This window comes from Leptonychotes weddellii, chromosome 4 (genome assembly GCF_054177405.1).
Source record: "Leptonychotes weddellii isolate Sample4059 chromosome 4, ASM5417740v2, whole genome shotgun sequence".
Taxonomy (NCBI): Eukaryota; Metazoa; Chordata; class Mammalia; order Carnivora; family Phocidae; genus Leptonychotes; species Leptonychotes weddellii.
Genome location: NC_138372.1, coordinates 100,801,854 through 100,819,945, shown reverse-complemented (window position 1 = coordinate 100,819,945; position 18,092 = coordinate 100,801,854). Strand labels below are relative to the sequence as shown.

Genomic DNA, 18,092 nt, shown 5'->3' with positions numbered 1-18,092 from the left:
CAGTCTAAAAACAATGTAGGACAATAGAGATATTCCACAGTGTTCTTCTCCTTCTGAAGTTTCCCAGCCCCACCTGACTGTCTACCCAACACTAAAGCACTTCCTTCATGGACTCTTTCCCAACATCGTGTTGAGAAAATCAGTGCTAACATTGCCCACCACTACCCAGTCAAGTCTATTATATCCTGAAAGTAGATGTGAAAAAGAATTATTCGTTTGTTAAAATATTATATGTTAAAAAAAAAAAAAGAAGATAGCAGGAAGGGAAAAATGAAGGGGGGGAAATCGGAGAGGAGACGAACCATGAGAGACTATGGACTCTGAGAAACAAACTGAGGGTTCTAGAGGGGAGGGGGGTGGGGGGATGGGTTAGCCTGGTGATGGGTATTAAAGAGGGCACGCTCTGCATGGAGCACTGGGTGTTATGCACAAACAATGAATCATGAAACACTACATGGAAAACTAATAATGCAATGTATGTGATTAACATAACATAATAAAAAAAAAACTAATGATGTAGTGAATGTTGACTACCATAATAAAATAAAATTAAAAAAAAATACAATCCAGCATGTACACAACACATCTACACCACCAAAATTACCTGTATGTTGCTTTAAGTATCTCTGAGGAGTCAAGTCAGAAGAAAAAATTAGTAATATCAATATTAGTGGCTATCACAATGGTTAAGGGTAATTTGTCTGAAGTATGAGCCTCTCTTGAAACTAGTACTTTCATTGGTTCTAAGATTGGAATAATGTCCTTTGTTTTAATTTGGAACTAATATGAGTTTGTAAAACGTTCATGGGCCACAACCTCAAACACCCCCCCCCTTCGGTCTGGCCACCGTTGCTGCTGTTATGAGCCCAGCATTCAGTAGAAACAGGTGGCAGGCATAGAGTGAGCACCCTGGGTTTGCTGAGTTTGCTGAGGCCGTCCTCCGGCCCCCGAGAGCACATGCCAGCACGTGTCGGAGACACTCCCCGTTTCCTTCCTTCCTCCCACCCTCAGCAGCAGAGGTAGGAACATGCACATGGTCTATCTTTATCCTGATCGCTTCTGCTTGCCAAGCATTCTGTTGTTTGTTTTGGTGTTTTCCCCACCTGTTTAGACAAAGTGGCATATGCACAGTGTGCCTTAAAAGAAAACAAAAAACTGACACTTGCTTGAAATGTTTAAAGTTCAAAGTCTGTTTTGTGCTTGAATAAGGCCTAGAAACAACATGAGAACACGTCACCATCCTCGCTGCCTGATATCAGAAATAGCCTGATGGCTCTTGGGAGGGTTAGAATCCAAAAGCAGCCCTTTTTCAGTAACTTTAATGTCATGTCAGATTCTACCATATATTTTGAGTGAAATGTTATGAGAGACTTGGGTCGGAGATCACAAGGAACCAACTGATCTGTGTGTACATATTTAATAATTCTCTCTACCTCTGCATACGGTAGCATAGGGATGTGTCTTTTGGCATTTGGAAACCCAATCAAATTATTATTATTATTATTATAAGTTGTCATTTATTGAACACCTACTATGTGCCAGGCACTGTAAATAAGCACTTTGCTTATATTAATTCTTTTTAATCCTTCCAGAAACTCTGTAAAGAAGGTATCATCCCATTTAGCAGATGAAGAAATAGTAGTATGGGGACATTAAATAATTTTCTCCAACTGGCACAGCTATAACTGTTGGAACTAAAATTTTAACTCATACCTGTCCAACTTCTTATGTTCTTAAAGATCTTACCATCATGTCTTATATAGACTGCTGGCCAACTTAAGAATTTTCACTGACTTTGGTTCCAAGTCTCAAAGATTTTTGGAAAATGGTTATAAATTTAATTTTAATTTCATACCTTATGTCAGACACTGATTTCTCCCCTGAATTCCATCATTCTATTTATGTTGAGTAAATTTCACAAGTTTACACTCTGAACTTAACTGTGTTAATACTCAATTACCATTTGGTAAGAATAAGATACTTTAATTTTGTTTTTTATTGTTAATACCCTGCCTACTTTGAAAACATATTTCAGATAGCTTTCAATACAGAGAAGATACTCCCCAAACAAAGGACCCTGAAGCAAAAGTGAAAAAACATAAGCCAGAGGATGAAAACCAGAAGCTAATTACAGCAGAAACCTAAGCTGAGGGACACTTAATTTTTGCACTTCCTAGTATCCAAGTCAAAAAGGAAAAGATGGCGGGTGACCCCTCTTGTGTTAATAGAAAACCTGACAAATACAGAAAACAGTGGTGTCTTGTTATATCTATGTTTTGAAAGTTAACACTTTTCACAGTAGAACTTTAAGGCAAAGTTATCTTTCTCTCATTACCATCTTTGAATGTGTAATTTTTAATTGTTAGAACATTATCATGCTGTCATTTGCCTGGAAACTATTGGAGACTGGCCTTAAGACTATCTTTTAAATACAAGTAGAGTAATTTCTGTGTTTTCCCTTTTGTTCTTCAGGAAACAAATTTCTACCCTTTTCCCCTGGTTGTAGGCATAATAGGAATGCCAGGTTGTTTCCTGCTTTCCATAATAGACGTCTTTTCCTTGTTGTAATATAATCCTCGTAATTATCATTTTACTGGTTGCATAATGTGCCATTAAATAGATGTAGCATAATTTCATTAATCATTTCTCTGTTGAGGGGCATCTGAATCACTTCTCATTTTATGGTCCACATAAGGATTATATAACAAATAATTATTTCAGCTTTCAGTTGAATAATAATTCATATTTATTAAATTACCTTTCACTAACAATCTCCTCTACGTATAACATAAGCTCCTTGAGGGCAGGAACAATATATTTTTCAATTTTCTTTCCCCCAAAATATGGAAGCTTGAAAACGTTAAGTGCTTTCTCAATAATTTAATTAATAAATACATCATACATGGCATCGGTACCTCAAAATTGGCTGAAAGTGATGGTCCTTGATTTTGGTCCTAACTTGGAAAGTACATGAATAGTATTAGACCTACGTCTACCCTCAAAAAAAAAACCCTTTAAATTTAAATTTAAATGGCTAAAATAAGGATCCAGAGCAGCGAATGGCGCTTTTAGAAATCAGAATGCTAGAAGTCAGCAGTGGGGGTCCATGTCAGCTGAATGTTATGCCCTCTTGCTCCTGTGGCCTCTCCCACCACCCCCTCCTTTGTGTGCTGCCATTTGGAATTTCAAGCACAGACAGAAGTGATGCCTATTGATACGGCTCTGAATAAAAAATCCATGCAGTAAACGTGTGATCCACCCATCTATGGGCAGAAAGGGACCCTTCTCTAGTACTGTGTGTAATTGTTGAATGCATCTGTGCGCTCACTTAAAGCCCATCTGTACCCTGCTGCCCAAACGTGCTTTCTCCCTGTCAAGTCAGGTGCTCAGAGCAGCGGGCTGGGGCGCAGGATATACAAGAGTGCCTCTTTTAAACATTAGGAGTGATTTTTTTTTCCCCAATCAGCTCGTGATTACTCAAGATGTAAAACATAACAACTCCGAGAATCTCTAATTTTTTTGTTTACTATTTGGAATTTTTTTCTGCAAAAACTAAAATATATATTGGTGTTGTCTTGGAATAGTTGATGTTTTTTCAGGGAGATCGAATCTGCACTATTTATGGGTTTTGCACTATAAAACTCTGCAGCCCAGTCACATGGCTTCTTTTTCCTAAGCCATCTGTCACAGAGGTCTGGAATTTTATGTGAATGTTGGTTGTGCAGTCTTAACCCAAGTTTTTTTTTAAATTTTTTTTAATGAAAAATGTCAGCAACTACAATATTTAGCATTTTACTTTACATTGGCCATTAAACTTGATTACTATAGCTCTGTTTCATTGCTATAGTTACATATCAGCTATGAAGCCAAGAATTATTTTGATGTGCTCACAGCAGAATACATTGTTGTACCACGGAGAGAGCACATGGCACTGATATGGTTAATATCTTGGAGTTTTGTAACTAAGGTTTATTAATGCTGGTATAAAAACGTATTTGATATTATACAGATGGCATAAGATGTTGTGGTTACTAAGTTATTATCCCGGATAAGCTGTACTGTCAAATTCAGGGCTTAAAACTATCACAGGAGATTAAACTATTTACTAAAAAGGACAGAAAGATATAGCCAAAGCATCTTAGTGCAAACATATTAGAAGTATATTTACCTCCCACAAATATAACAAAGCATATCTACCTCAGAGGCTGAGAGATTGAAAATAGGAACTATGCAGGTGAAACAAGCAAACAGAAGAGGTGCCTCATTTTCCAAATCAGGTGCAAGCAGTGAGACTTTGGAGCACAGCTACGTTGGCCCACACCTCAGCGGCAACTGTTGGGGAGGGGGAAAGGCAGAGTGTAAATGGGGAGTTAAAATAAATCCCCCCGGGGAAGTAACTGGCTACCATATGGGTTAGGGATCTTGCTAACGTATTCAAAGAGACTCCTGCTTTGCCAGCCAAAAGGGAAAAGAGCTGAGACGTTGTCCAAGATTTAATTGTGAATTGATGGATGATAGTGAAAATACGGAGAGGTATTTATCTGACCCACTTAGGAAAAAGACAAGTGAGCTCTTCCCACATTCGGAGTCCTACTGCATGGCAGTGTTCACAATTGGCGACAGCACAGGGACCATCCTTAGGCATGCATCCTTCGGAAGATCCAGAGCACGCGGGCAGTTGTTGGGACTTGTACCTTAAACTACAGCAACAACAACAACAACAACAAAAAGATAGCCAGCTGTATCCCAAGGAGAAATGCCGTGAGGTATAGTGAGTTTTAAGTCTCATACTAAGCGTCTGGAAAAGAATCCAGCTTTATTCTCAAGTTTCCCTCTACAACTTACCTCCAAGCAGACCTGATGGCCGCAGATACCTGAAGGCTTCCGGAATCAACAACAGTTTGCCCTGTCTGCCTCGGGCCCCTGCCCCCGCCCCTCACGTTAACAAAGCTTTTCTGGTTCAAATAACCCAGGGGAAAAGGTCACGTTCGTATTCATCTAGTATTCCAGTAAAAATTCTCTTGCAGCTGGTTATTTTTGCATATATTCACGTTAGATTAATACTGCATTGGGGGGTGAGCTGGGAAGTAGTGCTGGGCCTTTTTATAAACTCAAGTGTTAATGCTATAAGTGATGAATTGAAAGTGATAATTCTGCAAACCAGAAAAGGAGATTTAAAGCTAAACTTCAAAAAAATATATAAAACAGGGTTAGCCAATACATTTAGCATTTGGAACATCTTATTTATATTAGACTCTACTTTGTTTAAACCCAGAAACACGAAGCTCACTAATGGTGCTGCTCTTAAAAGTCTGCCTAAGAATTGAACATTAACCAAAGCAAATCAGAAAGCTAGATTTTAAATCAGATATACTTACATAAAAGCTTGCATTTAAAATTATCCCTTAAAAGCCCCACATGGCTAGGCTGTAACTGCAAACTGCTTAAATGTTTTTCTGTTTCCTATTGTATACCAGGGAGCCGAGATAGAAGTGGATGAAAATGGCACATTGGACTTAAGCCTGAAAAAAAATCGAATCCTGGACAAAGCTGCACCCCTAACTTCCTCTAACACTTCTATTTCAACTCCTTCCTCTTCCCCATTCAAAACAAGCAGCATTTTGGTCAATGCAGCATTCTATCAGGCTCTCTCTGATCAAGAGGGCTGGGATACTCCTATCAACTATAGCAAAACTCATGGGAAGACAGAGGAGGAGAAAGAGGTATTGTTTCAATATGTCGATCACTAAGTTTAAGACAGAGCATGATTGGAGAGTATTCTTAGCTTTTTCCCCCTACGTTACTTTTCGTACTCCTGTTTAAATAATGCATAATCCTGTACCTTGTTTTAGATTTTGGTAAAGTAATGATCTTAAATTTCATCAGAAACTGATAAATGAATCCAACTTTTTCTGTCACTTGACTAAAATGATGTCACTGAGTGAATTGGATCCCCATCAGGGCTGCAATTGTGTGCACGGCGTGAGAGATTATATTAGACATCCCTTCAGATACAGCAGCCCGTAAGGTGCAGTGTATTACTGAACACTGAAATGCCAGCTTACTAACTCTTTCTGAACCAGAGGGTAGAAAATGAAATCAAATCAGGGATGAGTAAGAATCCTTTCCTTGGTTTCATGAAGGAGCTATGCTAGCCTGTCTACGTATAGAGCCATTGGCTGAGGTGTTTGGATCATGGGTGTCTAAATTGTATCAATCTCAAAGTGAAGGAGATGCATTTGTGTGTTCGGTTATCTTTGGAGTAGCCAGGTGTCGTGACTGCACAGGTTCATCAAGCCTGCATCTCCCTAGTTTGAGCCACCTGGCCTAGTCTAATTAGCCATGATTTCGTGTCGTCCAAAAGAATTCATGGCCAGAAACCTCCACTATTTAGACTCTATATCATTGCAAATGTGACCCTAATTGTTACAGTAGTGATTCACTTTGCTTTGCTGTTTGTCGGGACAATTGTTGATACTTGCCGGTTGATTATGTTTAAAGAAATAAAATAGCCACTGTCTTTGGAAGGGTGCACCACTTTTTCATCTTTTTGAAGTACAGAAACTTTGGGGGGAAAAACTAATTTGATTTTAGCATATGCTTTAACATCTCAGAGCATAAGTTGACATAAACAGTAGTGATCACAAGATTGGGTTGTTTCTCCAATTCCCCTTCTTTCGTTCCTTCCTCCCTTCTTCCCTCCCTCCTTCCCCTCCTTTCTTCCTTCTTCCCTCCCTCCTTCCTTCTTTCTTTCCTTCCTCTACCCCTCCCTTCTCTCCCTCTCTCTCTCTCTTCCCTTTTCCTTTCCTTTTCTCCTTCCTTCCTTCACTCCCTCCCTCCTTCCTTGCTTCCTTCAGCACACTTTCCCTGGCATCTCCATGTCCAGAAGTAACATAGGTCCCAGGGAAGCAGCACCAAATGGGACAAACTTCCCCCACATGTATGCTCAGTCTGGTAGGGACACTGACAGGTAAATAAATACAGTGACAAATGGAATAGCACGAGCAGGTACACAATGAAGAAATAAAGGAATGCCAACCTTACGTACAGTGGTCAGGGATGGGTTCCTGGAGGATACCCCAGGATCCAAGGCAGACTCTGTGTCACCACCACCCACACCATCACAGAGAAGTGGGGGGGGAATTCACACAACAGCAGTTTCTGATTCGATTCTGCCATTCTAGTCTTAGTCATTTTATTCTGCTTGGCTTTACAAAATTTGCCTCGAGTATTTAGGGATGGTCTTAGTTAATGTATCATAACACTATTTTAGAAGAACCATTTCTAAAAATAATATATGTTTGACTCTGATCATTATAAAACTAATACCTGCAAAGTATTAGAAGCTGATTTACCTTAAGTGATGACCACAGATGGGCAAACACGTACCTCTTCCATCCACCACATTCCCCCCTGCCATTTTGGACTTGTGCAAAATAACAGAAGTTACACCTAACTGCTGTTTATTTTTATAATCTGGAAATCTGTCAGTATGCACATTAACTGATCATTCTGCACAACTGGTCTGAAATGGAGGTAAGGAAGCAGTGTAAGTTGTTGAGAAGCACAATCACGATGAGATCAAGATTAGTGATCCAATCCCACTCTGTAGAAGCCAACTTTAGAGAAAGGGAATACCCTCTCATTCATAAAACTGCTTCATCCCCAGCTAGTCCAATAGTGGACCGAATCATGGCATATCCCACTCTACACCACCAAAAGGAAACCCAAGCCTAGTTAGAAGATCTGTTGATGGGGGGTTCAGTTAAAGTCTCATGTCACATGAAGGACTATATTTACAAAGTAAGCATAACTGTGCTCCTATTCTTGGATGAATCCCACTAGGATAAAACCTACCTTGTTTGGGAGCATCTCAGTGTCATGTGCAGGGTGGGACCTAGACTTTCTGTCCCCACCCTTGTGACTGCTATAAGTGGACCATGATCAACAATCACCAGAAATCTTCTTTCCAATATCAGACATACTGATTCAGTCCTGAGTAGTAATGAAGCAAATTTGTATTAAGTGGGTTCTTGTTTTCATTTAGGGTCTCTTGTATTGTTTTAACTGGGTTATAATTTTTGGCCTCGGCAACAATGTCAACAATGTACTCACATTCTGAGACATTCCTCTCATTTGGAGGTCTAGTAAGTACTTCAAGAACCTCCTTGGCTATACCTCTTATCACTCAGATAGCCAGAAAATGAGGTCTCATAACAAATATTTTCTTTATTTCCAATCTCATTTTTTTTTGCATAATTCCAAAAAACATCTGGATTCACCTTGGCAGCTTCATGGATTCAATTGGAGTATGTTCTTACCTAATGCTTATATATCTGTGACAGTGTTTTTTTTTTTTTAAGATTTTATTTATTTATTTGAGAGACACAGCGAGAGAGGGAACAGAAGCAGCGGGAGTCTGAGAGGGAGAAGCAGGCTTCCCGCTGAGCAGGGAGCCGGATGCGAGGCTCAATCCCAGGACCCTGGGATCATGACCTGAGCCGAAGGCAGACGCTTAACGACTGAGCCACCCAGGTGCCCCCTGTGACACTGTTTTATTTCCCAGCTCATGGGGAAAATGGATTTGGTTAGATTAGATTTCTGCTCTTTTCAGAATGGCTTACTTATTCAGGTCTGACAGTACAGACTTTTACTGCTACAGTTTGCAACCTAAGCATTCTGGAATCTGGAATCGAGAAGCTTTGTGGAGATTCAGTGTCACTAAGAATGACAAAAGAGGACTTTGAAAATGCTAAGTGCGTTCGTAGAATCAAGGTGCTTGCCCTAGGTTTGAGTTGACAAATTGTTTTCTTAGAGAGAGTGCACCCTTGTGAGCTTGGGGGGAGGGGAAGAGGGAGAGGGAAAGAAAGAATCTTAAGCAGGCTCCACACCCAGCACAGAGCCCCACACTGGGCTTGATCTCAATACCCTGAGATCACAACCTGAGCCTAAATCAGGAGTCCCACGGTTAACCAACTGAGCCACTCAGGCACCCCGACAAAATATTTTTTAAGCTTAATTTTTATTGTCATAGTGATCTGAGCATGAGTGACTCATTGCTTGGGGAAACTATACCTGATGGGGACACACTCACACAAAAGTGCTTCTGCAGCACTGTAACTCCGTAAGACAGTTTTTCACCCCTCCTTCCTTGTGCCTTCATCTGTGCTGAGGTAATCTACAAATAGACAGTATTTATCGCCCTCTTCTGAATCTTATAAATGAGAACTGTGATACTTGCTAGTTATTATTTTGAAAAAATAGACTGTATTCAACGTCCTCATTGTGAAGGTAGCAGAGGGACACTGAGTTCAGTAAGAATAATCGTATTATTCTAACAGTCATGTCTCATTATCCTAACAGTCATGAAAAGCAGGATTATTGTCAAAGTTTTTGGAGGAGAAAATTGAGGCTCAAGGAGGTTAAATTGTTGGTCCTTGGTCCTATAGAAATTAAGAAATGGGCCTGGGCTTCCCTGAAATGAAGAAAGAGGAGAAGGAAGAGAATGGAGAGAAGGAAAAGGTTAAATAGCACATCAAAAAGTGCCAACAGCTAGGGAATATTGAGGACAATTAGAAAGGGAAGGGAAAAAGAGAAGGAAGAAGAAATGGTGCTTGGTGAGGCGCGGGGAAGCCAACAGTGGTCTACAGTGCTTCCCAGGGCAGCAGGACCAAACCTCCCCTGAGCGTGATCTACAGGACACGACCACACAAACCAGTCACAGGAAGTGGTCCGTGCCTGTCTTTTCCAATGAGCCCCACCTGGATGCTGCACTCGGCTCAGGCAATATACTGTGAATGTTTGAAGACCGGGTGGTGGTCGGCTCTTAATCTGACACCCTGTCCTTCCCATGGGCACCTCCACCCTTAGCCCACACGACACTCACACACGTACACACACACACACACACACACACGCACAACCAGAAACAGAGCGATTATTTCTAATTCATTGTTATCTAGTTCATATGCACAACAGTTGCTTAATTTTGGTGGTAATTTTCAGAAAATATTGTCTGTCTCTCTTAGTGAAATAGCCTGTCCAGATGCCCCCTAAAAAAAATCCTGAATCTGGAAAAAACTCAAAAAATCTCAAAAGGAAAGTGCTGAGAAATAACTAGGGCTGTCAGTTCCATTCAACTGTCAGTTCTCCAAAGATTTTAGGGCTTAAAATGTTAAAAGTGCCAGATGCTATTATCTGTTATTCATGTTACCATTATGTTCTGGTCTTTACTGAAATCAATATAAACTTCCATCTGTACATTGAAGGAATTTCATTGCATCCATATACTTTCTAAACACAACACATATATGCCAGATTCTCTCTTACATGTCCACAGGATAAAATTATTATTTTTAAAATTATATTTTAAATTTCAAAATAATTCTTCCAAATGACATTGGCTTATTTTTTACTGGGTGCTTCTTAAAAATACATCTAATATAAAGTGATCGTGCAACAAAATTAAGAATTCTTTCAATGATGGTCACCTGTATTTTAGTACGTATGCTCTCTGCAGGTTTCTTGGGATAGGATGCTGAGCAAAGAAAAGGGGAAAAGACAATCATTTCATAATGTAATTGCATGCATATGAGTCCATAGTTTTTAGAAGAACCCATGAAATATTTAAAAGCTCATATCCAGTGAAATTATCCTTTTAAAACATTACCACATGTTACTATACCAAATTAAATACCATATATTCTGCAAGCATTATTTTTATATACATTTTAGTTACAATAATAATTTAAATTTTCATAATTGATGATTTTTTTCAAAATCCCTTATTCCCTTGTCTCCCATAATGTATAGATTCAGCAGTCAAATGATAGCTGATAAAATTTATATGTTCATCTATAAATGTACATGCCTTTAGGAATACTTTGTTCTTAATTTTATCATAAAGATAAAATTCACTGTATGCCATTTAAAAAAAAATTAGCATCTAAACAGAAAAACAAAGGCTGTTCCACACTGAGGCAATATTGGATTTAGCATTTGTATCGACTTTCAAAAAGCCAAGACATTTATAAATTGTAGCAGAAAACACTACCTGGGTGAAATCCAGATAGCACCAAATGGAATAGAGGGTGGCATTATCAGGTTTAAGGTCTTTTTTTTTTTTTTGCTCCCGTAATCAGTATTTTTATTTTAATTTTTTTATTAACATACTGTACTATTCGTTTCAGGAATACAGGTCTGTGATTCATCAGTCTTACACAATTCACAGCCCTCACCATAGTACATAGGTCTTCTAATTAGGAATTGCCTCATGTTGGGCATTTATAGTATAAAACTTGAAAAGGAGAAGCACCATCCATCTATTTTGCTATAGATTCCATGGAAGTAGCTTTAAAGTGGTACTTCGCTTTGTATCTTAAAGGGCACCTATAATCAAGCACCCATTTCTCCTTATTTTTAAGTGGTGTACTATTATCTCCTACTATTTTCAAACATATAACAATTTTAAAATATGACAACTTAGAACTATAAATAATATGAAGGAAGAAATTGTACCAAACGAGGTTTTATTTATTTGGCCTGAAGATAGAGTTACTTCAGATAGTTTACCAATGTATTTATCACTGTATGGTTTTGTGGAAAATGACTGAATTGCTATCCAAGTAATTAATGAAAAAAATTACACTTACCTTTATGACTGAGATCAAGGTGTAGAATTTTTCCTTGGTGCAGAAAACCCAGGTATTTGTTTTTCCATTGATTTTGAGTATAGACCTAGGATTATTAAAATTAAATTTTGCCATCACATGTTTATATCCATTTAATTTAAATGAGATTTACCTTGAATAATTCAAATAAGTTTTCTCATTTTATTTTATTTTTTTTAAAGATTTTATTTATTTGACAGAGAGAGACACAGCAAGAGAGAGAAACAAGCAGGGGGAATGGGAGAGGGAGAAGCAGGCTTCCCGCAGAGCAGGGAGCCTGATGTGGGGCTCGATCCCAGGACTCTGGGATCATGACCTGAGTTGAAGGCAGACGCTTAACGACTGAGCCACTCAGGTGCCCCAAAGTTTTCTCATTTTAAAGAGATCAGTACTTTTGAGAATTAGAATACAGTTTTCTATATTAATTAATCTGATTTTAATATTAAATCCAGGAAGTATTATATTTACTGGATATAAGCTTAAGATGTAAGTAAGCTAATTATGTAATTGAGGAAAACCATCATTAGTCTTCTGTAAGATAATATATCAGATGGTAAATAAATTATTTGAAAGGGTTACTAAATCTTCCTTATGAAATCAAGATCAGTATTAAGCTTAACAGAAGGCCACAAAAATTAGTGATAATCCAGCAAGAAATTCCATCCAATGACTAAAGCATTATGAGATACCAACTTAGCAAAAGAGGTAACTTAAGAAAAATAGGAAGTGATGTGACAATAAAAGCAATTATCCGGAAAAAATAAAATTCAGTGGCTAAATATTGTGGACCACTTATTACATATTTAAACAAACAATTTAAATCGTACTTATTTGTATATTAGAAAGGACATTTTGTTAACCTAAATTTACTTATTCTTTTTTGTTTAAAAATTTGTGGTTCATTTTTGCAATATTTCTTTTGTTTTATCAATGACTGCTGTGTATATAAAGAACTATTCCTATGTTCTCTAGGAAACATTCATTATACAATAAAATCTGAAATGTATTTGTTATATAGCTCAAGAAATGCCTCTGTAGTTATATTTGCCAAAATGTGAACTTTTAAAGTTGTCCCCATGAATTGCAATTTTTCTTCACCAAGGATAGAGGTCCATAATAATCAGGATATATCCTTATACTTATTACCTTATTAATTTTATGTACAAATCCTATGAAGAATTGCAGCTAAGTCATTAAGCTAAAACTCAAATTCCTCCCTGATGACTTCAAATACAGTTGTCTTTACAGGGTGGCCTAATGCCTTCTGTGCTTCTGTATTTTTTTTCTTCCAGAAAGATCCAGTGAGCTCTCTAGAAAATTTAGAGGAAAAAAAGTTTCCTGGAGAGGCCTCCATCCCAAGCCCTAAACCCAAGCTCCATGCAAGAGATCTCAAAAAAGAACTAATCACGTAAGCGATCTTCACTGGCATATTCTGTAAGATTCTAGAATTAGGAGACTCAAGTTCAAAATTTTGAGTAATAATATCCTGGTTTATAAGGTGACTTTAGGAATGTTTTAGGACAACTTCAGCCAGTCGATAGTTAAATGTTCCATACATAACTAAATTTATGCTTAGAACTAAGAGGATTATGGGGAAAAAAAGTGTACATGACATGATTTCATGCTAAGAGATGATTGAAAAAACAAAAACAATATAAAGCAACTAGAAATGTTTATGTGTTTTGTTTTGTTTTGTTTGGCTGATCAGAACCTTGCATTGTGCTCTGCTCCACTGAGTCAGGCTGAACTCAGCGTCTCCAGAATACCATTTACTAGTTTCGTAGCCTTAGACATAGTTTTTAAACTCATTTGAACCTCCAGTTTCTTAAATGTAAAGCAGGGCTATCAATAGTCATCTCATGGAATTGTGAAAATCTAAGGAAACAATCTATAAGAATATACAAAATGCCTAGTGGATAGTATGTTTTCATTGTGCGGTAATTATCACTGCTTGTGTCATGGACCATTAAGACATAGTATTCTAAGCAGGATTATTGCATTTTGCCCACTAAAGGCATAAACATTTTTTAATGGGGAAGTACATTAATTCATGTCTCTATTGAAATTTTTTGAGAAATTAATCACATTTGTTAGGATTTAAATAATTATTGCATTGAAATTTTAAAAATATGACATGTGTTTAAGGTACAGATGGCAGCCATTTTCTTTTTGACTCTGCAATAAATATAAAGTCCCTAAAGTCTGTCAGCAAGTTAATGTTTCTTTCCATAACATAATTATAGTATCGTTAGCATATGGATGATACAAAAAACCTACTACCCATAGGTCTAACCTCTTTAACAGACTCATAGATTCTCCTCGAAAGCAGAGGCCAGCTTTTTCTTTTTGAGGGGAATTTTTGCATTTAATTTTGGGATTCCGTTAAAAATCACTTAACATTTTTCATGATGATGAGTTCAGTGATACTATAAAGTCAGTTGTGATGATGGAGTGAAAGATCCAGAATCCATTCTTAAATTTAGAGTCACATCTTTTTAGGACTAGTTGGGTCTAGATATTATTCTCTCTCTGGCAGTGGAGTAATTGTTAATTTATTCAGTAACTATTTTTTGCCTGCCTACTATGTTATGTTCTAGGCACATGTCAGATGCTGGGAATATAGGGGGAACAAATTTGAAGTGAACTCTGCCCTTCTGGAAAGTGCCTTGAAGGAAATTAACAGGGTATCGGGATAGACAATGTTGCTTCTGGTTCGGGTGAATGAGTCGAAAAAATGTTTATATTTTGATCAGAAGTTCTTAATCTGACACCTACTGACCCCAGAAGATCCAAGTCAGTACTTCAGGGAGTCTATGAACCTTATAACACTTAATGCAAATGATTATTTGGGTAAGGGATTTTATGGCTTTCATCACCTTCTCAAAGGGTTCTGTGACTCAGGAGAGTTTAAAGACCAGGGCACTCCACAGCAATAAGTACTAGTTAAGACTACAGTAGAGGGGCGCCTGGGTGGCTCAGTCGTTACGTGTCTGCCTTCGGCTCAGGTCATGGTCCCAGGGTTCTGGGATCGATCCCCACGTCGGGCTCCCTGCTCCGCGGGAGGCCTGCTTCTCCCTCTCCCACTCCCCCTGCTTGTGTTCCCTCTCTCAATGTGTCTCTCTCTATCAAATAAATAAATAAAATCTTTAAAAAAAAAAGAGAGAGACTACAGTAGAGGCCGGAGCAGGAACAAAGTTTCGGGGAGCAGGGGCCCTGAGCTGAGCCCTGAGGACTAGCCAGATGTGGAGAGACAGAGAGTGCAGGTGTGGACTCAAGCAGGACCGGGCCCTAAGAAGAGTGCCTGGTTGCAGGTTTGCATGAGCCAACCACAGGGGTTTAAACAGGAAAGTGAATTAACGGTGTAGTGCTTTAGGAAGAACAGCGTGCAAAATTATTCTGAAGCTGGAATATCATCTAAAACATGGACGTGAAAAAAAATAAAATAAAGCACTGATGTAAAGATTCAGACATGAGATCATGAGGCTAGAGAAACTATAGAAAGAAAGGGATAGGGCGCCTGGGTGGCTCAGTTGGTTAAGCGACTGCCTTCGGCTCAGGTCATGATCCTGGAGTCCCGCATCGGGCTCCCTGCTCGGCAGGAAGCCTCCTTCTCCCTCTGACCCTCCCCCCTCTCATGTGCTCTCTGTCTCTCTCATTCTCTCTGTCTCAAATAAATAAATAAAATCTTTAAAAAAAAAAAAAAAAGAAAGAAAGGGATAGAGTGCTCTTGAGGCCTTGAGGGTGCACATGCTGCTGGCCCCTGACAGGGCAAAAGGGAAGCCCACAGAGAACACAGAAATAAGGCCCTTTAGAGACACAGGAGGACGACTAAAGAAAATGTCCTGATGGCAACCGCTCCTAAGTTCCTTCCCCACTTCACCTCCAGTTATCTGGCAGGGGAGTGGAGATACCAGGATAGATGGTAAGTGAGGAGGAGAAGGGGGAGGTGTTTCAGGCAAACACAAGGCAGGATCCATTGTTTTTCTACACTTACATCCTTAGCAGACAGTATAGTCCTGCTTTGGTGTTTCACACGAGGAAGTGAGTGGCATGCAGGAAAATATTTTCTGTATGTAAATGGTGAAATGTTAAAGTATATTCATACACAAATATATTCAAAGCTGCCAATTAAGGAGAGTTTCTAACAAAAAGTAATTCTTCCACTTAGCCACCAGCATCTGTATGATCTCTTCTGAATCTGAATCATTCTCTTCTGAATCAGTACAAAAGTATGTTTCAGTTTTTCTAATAAAAAATAATTAAAACCCCTCTCTTGACTTGGCTTTAACCTTGACCCCCTGTTTCTTCTTCCTTTCATACTTAACCTACTCAAGAAAGTGTGACTCTCTCCTGAATTTCTCCCAGATAGGCCTTCGTTCTCATCGTTCCACCACAACCATCCTTAAGCCCTCCAGGGAACCCATCTCTGTGTGGTATCTTAGTCTTCTTGACCCTACTTGATGGGGCTGCCAGATTTGACAGAGCTGATCACTTCCTCCTCTGTCTTCTGCACCTGGCTTCTAGGGTACCACAACTTGGGACAGTTTCCCACCTCACCTGTTACTCCTGCTTAGACTCTGGTGCAGCCTTTCCAAAGATGGAATGTCCCAGAGGTCAGTTCTGGAACCTACTCTCACCTCTGTCTACACTCAGTCCCTCGGGTTCTCGGTGTTAGAACCATCTCTACTCTGAGGACTCCCAGGCCTGCATCACCTCCGGACCCATTTCCAATGGCACATGGGGAATGGGCTCTCCCCTCCCCGCAGGACCCTAGGGTAGGGTCTACCCCTCCCTCTCCACCAGCCGCCTCTTCTCCTGCTTTTTCCCTAAGGCTTCAGGGCCTCACCTTTGCTATTCCCTATGCCATAGACATCTGCTGGGGCCATAGCTCCTCATCCTCCCTCAGCTCTTCTCTCAAATGTCACTTACATGAGGAGTCTTCCTGGCTACTATCATCCCCCAATCCCAGCCCTGATGCTCCTACCCCCTGTTTCTGGAACTCCTGTTGTCCCTCAGTATTTATCACCTTCTAATGCACTCATACATTTTGCTTGCCCATATTTTCTGTTGTCTGCCTTCCCAACAAGAGTGGAGGCCCCAGGAGGGCAAGGGTGTTCTTCTTTCATTGATTTTGTTGTCTCCTACATGCACACCATTGGTACATAATATTTACTGCAGTGCCTCTTACTTCCCCAACTACACAAACGGTGAATTGGGAGCAGGGAACACATCTCAAATGCTGTTACAGGCCTTGCACATAGAAAGTGTTCAATGAAATTATTCCTAGTGCAACACTGATATATTGTGTTGACATGTGACTGATTTTTAAATAATCTTAGACTGCATTCTTTATGGATTTAATAGGCAAACATTACTGGCTCAAATATGATTTTCTCTTATGAGTTTAATGTTCACCTAGAACTTGGTAGCTGGAGCAACGTGATGGATGAGTACCAAACACACTAGAGTTTCAATGTCACTGAACATTGTTTCTTCCCAGAGGTGACTTGGGGTCAGCCATATACTTACTCCCTTGTGGAGTTACTTCAAGTTTTTAAAATCTTTGTATGGATTTTGTTTCTTCATATTACTCTGAATATCTTCAAAAATGGCAAATTTTCATCCTTTGGAGGTAGATTTTTGGAAATTGTGAGAGTCATTCCAAACTAAATGTAGTATAAAAGATTGATAATTAACCTGCATTACCATTTTGAACAGAAAAATGAAGTGAGATTATTTTGTAATGGGCACTTCTCACTGGGACAAAGCTAATACAAAAGAGGAAGGGTTCTAAAAACATTGGAACAATTTTTGAAATAGAATTTAATCATGAATTCTTAGGAAATTAACTCTATAGAAACCTCATGCTTCTCTCCTCATTTTCATCCCCAGAGAGATGAACATTTCAGTGGATACTGCTGATCTTTATGTACCTGTGTTACACACTGTTTTTGTAAAAGTCTTACTATAGTTGCATCCTTTTTCAAAAATTATGCTTTGCTTTATGTTTCTTTTTTTAAATTTTATTTTATTATGTTATGTTAATCACCATGCATTACATCATTAGTGTTTGATGTAGTGTTCTATGATTCATTGTTTGCGTGTAACACCCAGTGCTCCATTCAGGTACGTGCCCTCTTTAATACCCATCACCAGGCTAACCCATCCCCCAAACCCCTCCCCTCTAGAACCCTCAGTTTGTTTCTCAGAGTCCATAGTCTCTCATGGTTCATCTCCCCCTCCGATTTCCCCCCCTTCCCATTTTCCCTTCCACTTCCTACTATCTTCTTCTTTTTTTTTTTTAACATATAATATATTATTTGTTTCAGAGGTATAGGTCTGTGATTCAACAGTCTTACACAATTCACAGCACTCACCATAGCACATACACTCCCCAGTGTCTATCACCCAGCCACCCCATCC

At 39.1% G+C, this 18,092-nt stretch overlaps 1 protein-coding gene across 3 annotated transcripts in view; it reads left to right on the top strand.

Annotated features, from left to right (window-relative positions):
• ST18 (ST18 C2H2C-type zinc finger transcription factor) overlaps nt 1-18,092 on the top strand; it is a 113,733-nt gene that overhangs the window by 67,051 nt on the left and 28,590 nt on the right. For all 3 annotated transcript variants that reach the window (XM_031020787.2, XM_081815997.1, XM_081815998.1), the window contains 2 exons: nt 5,478-5,723; nt 12,962-13,077. In XM_031020787.2, the coding sequence (XP_030876647.1) occupies nt 5,478-5,723; nt 12,962-13,077 (362 nt within the window). The remainder of the gene's footprint in view (nt 1-5,477; nt 5,724-12,961; nt 13,078-18,092) is intronic.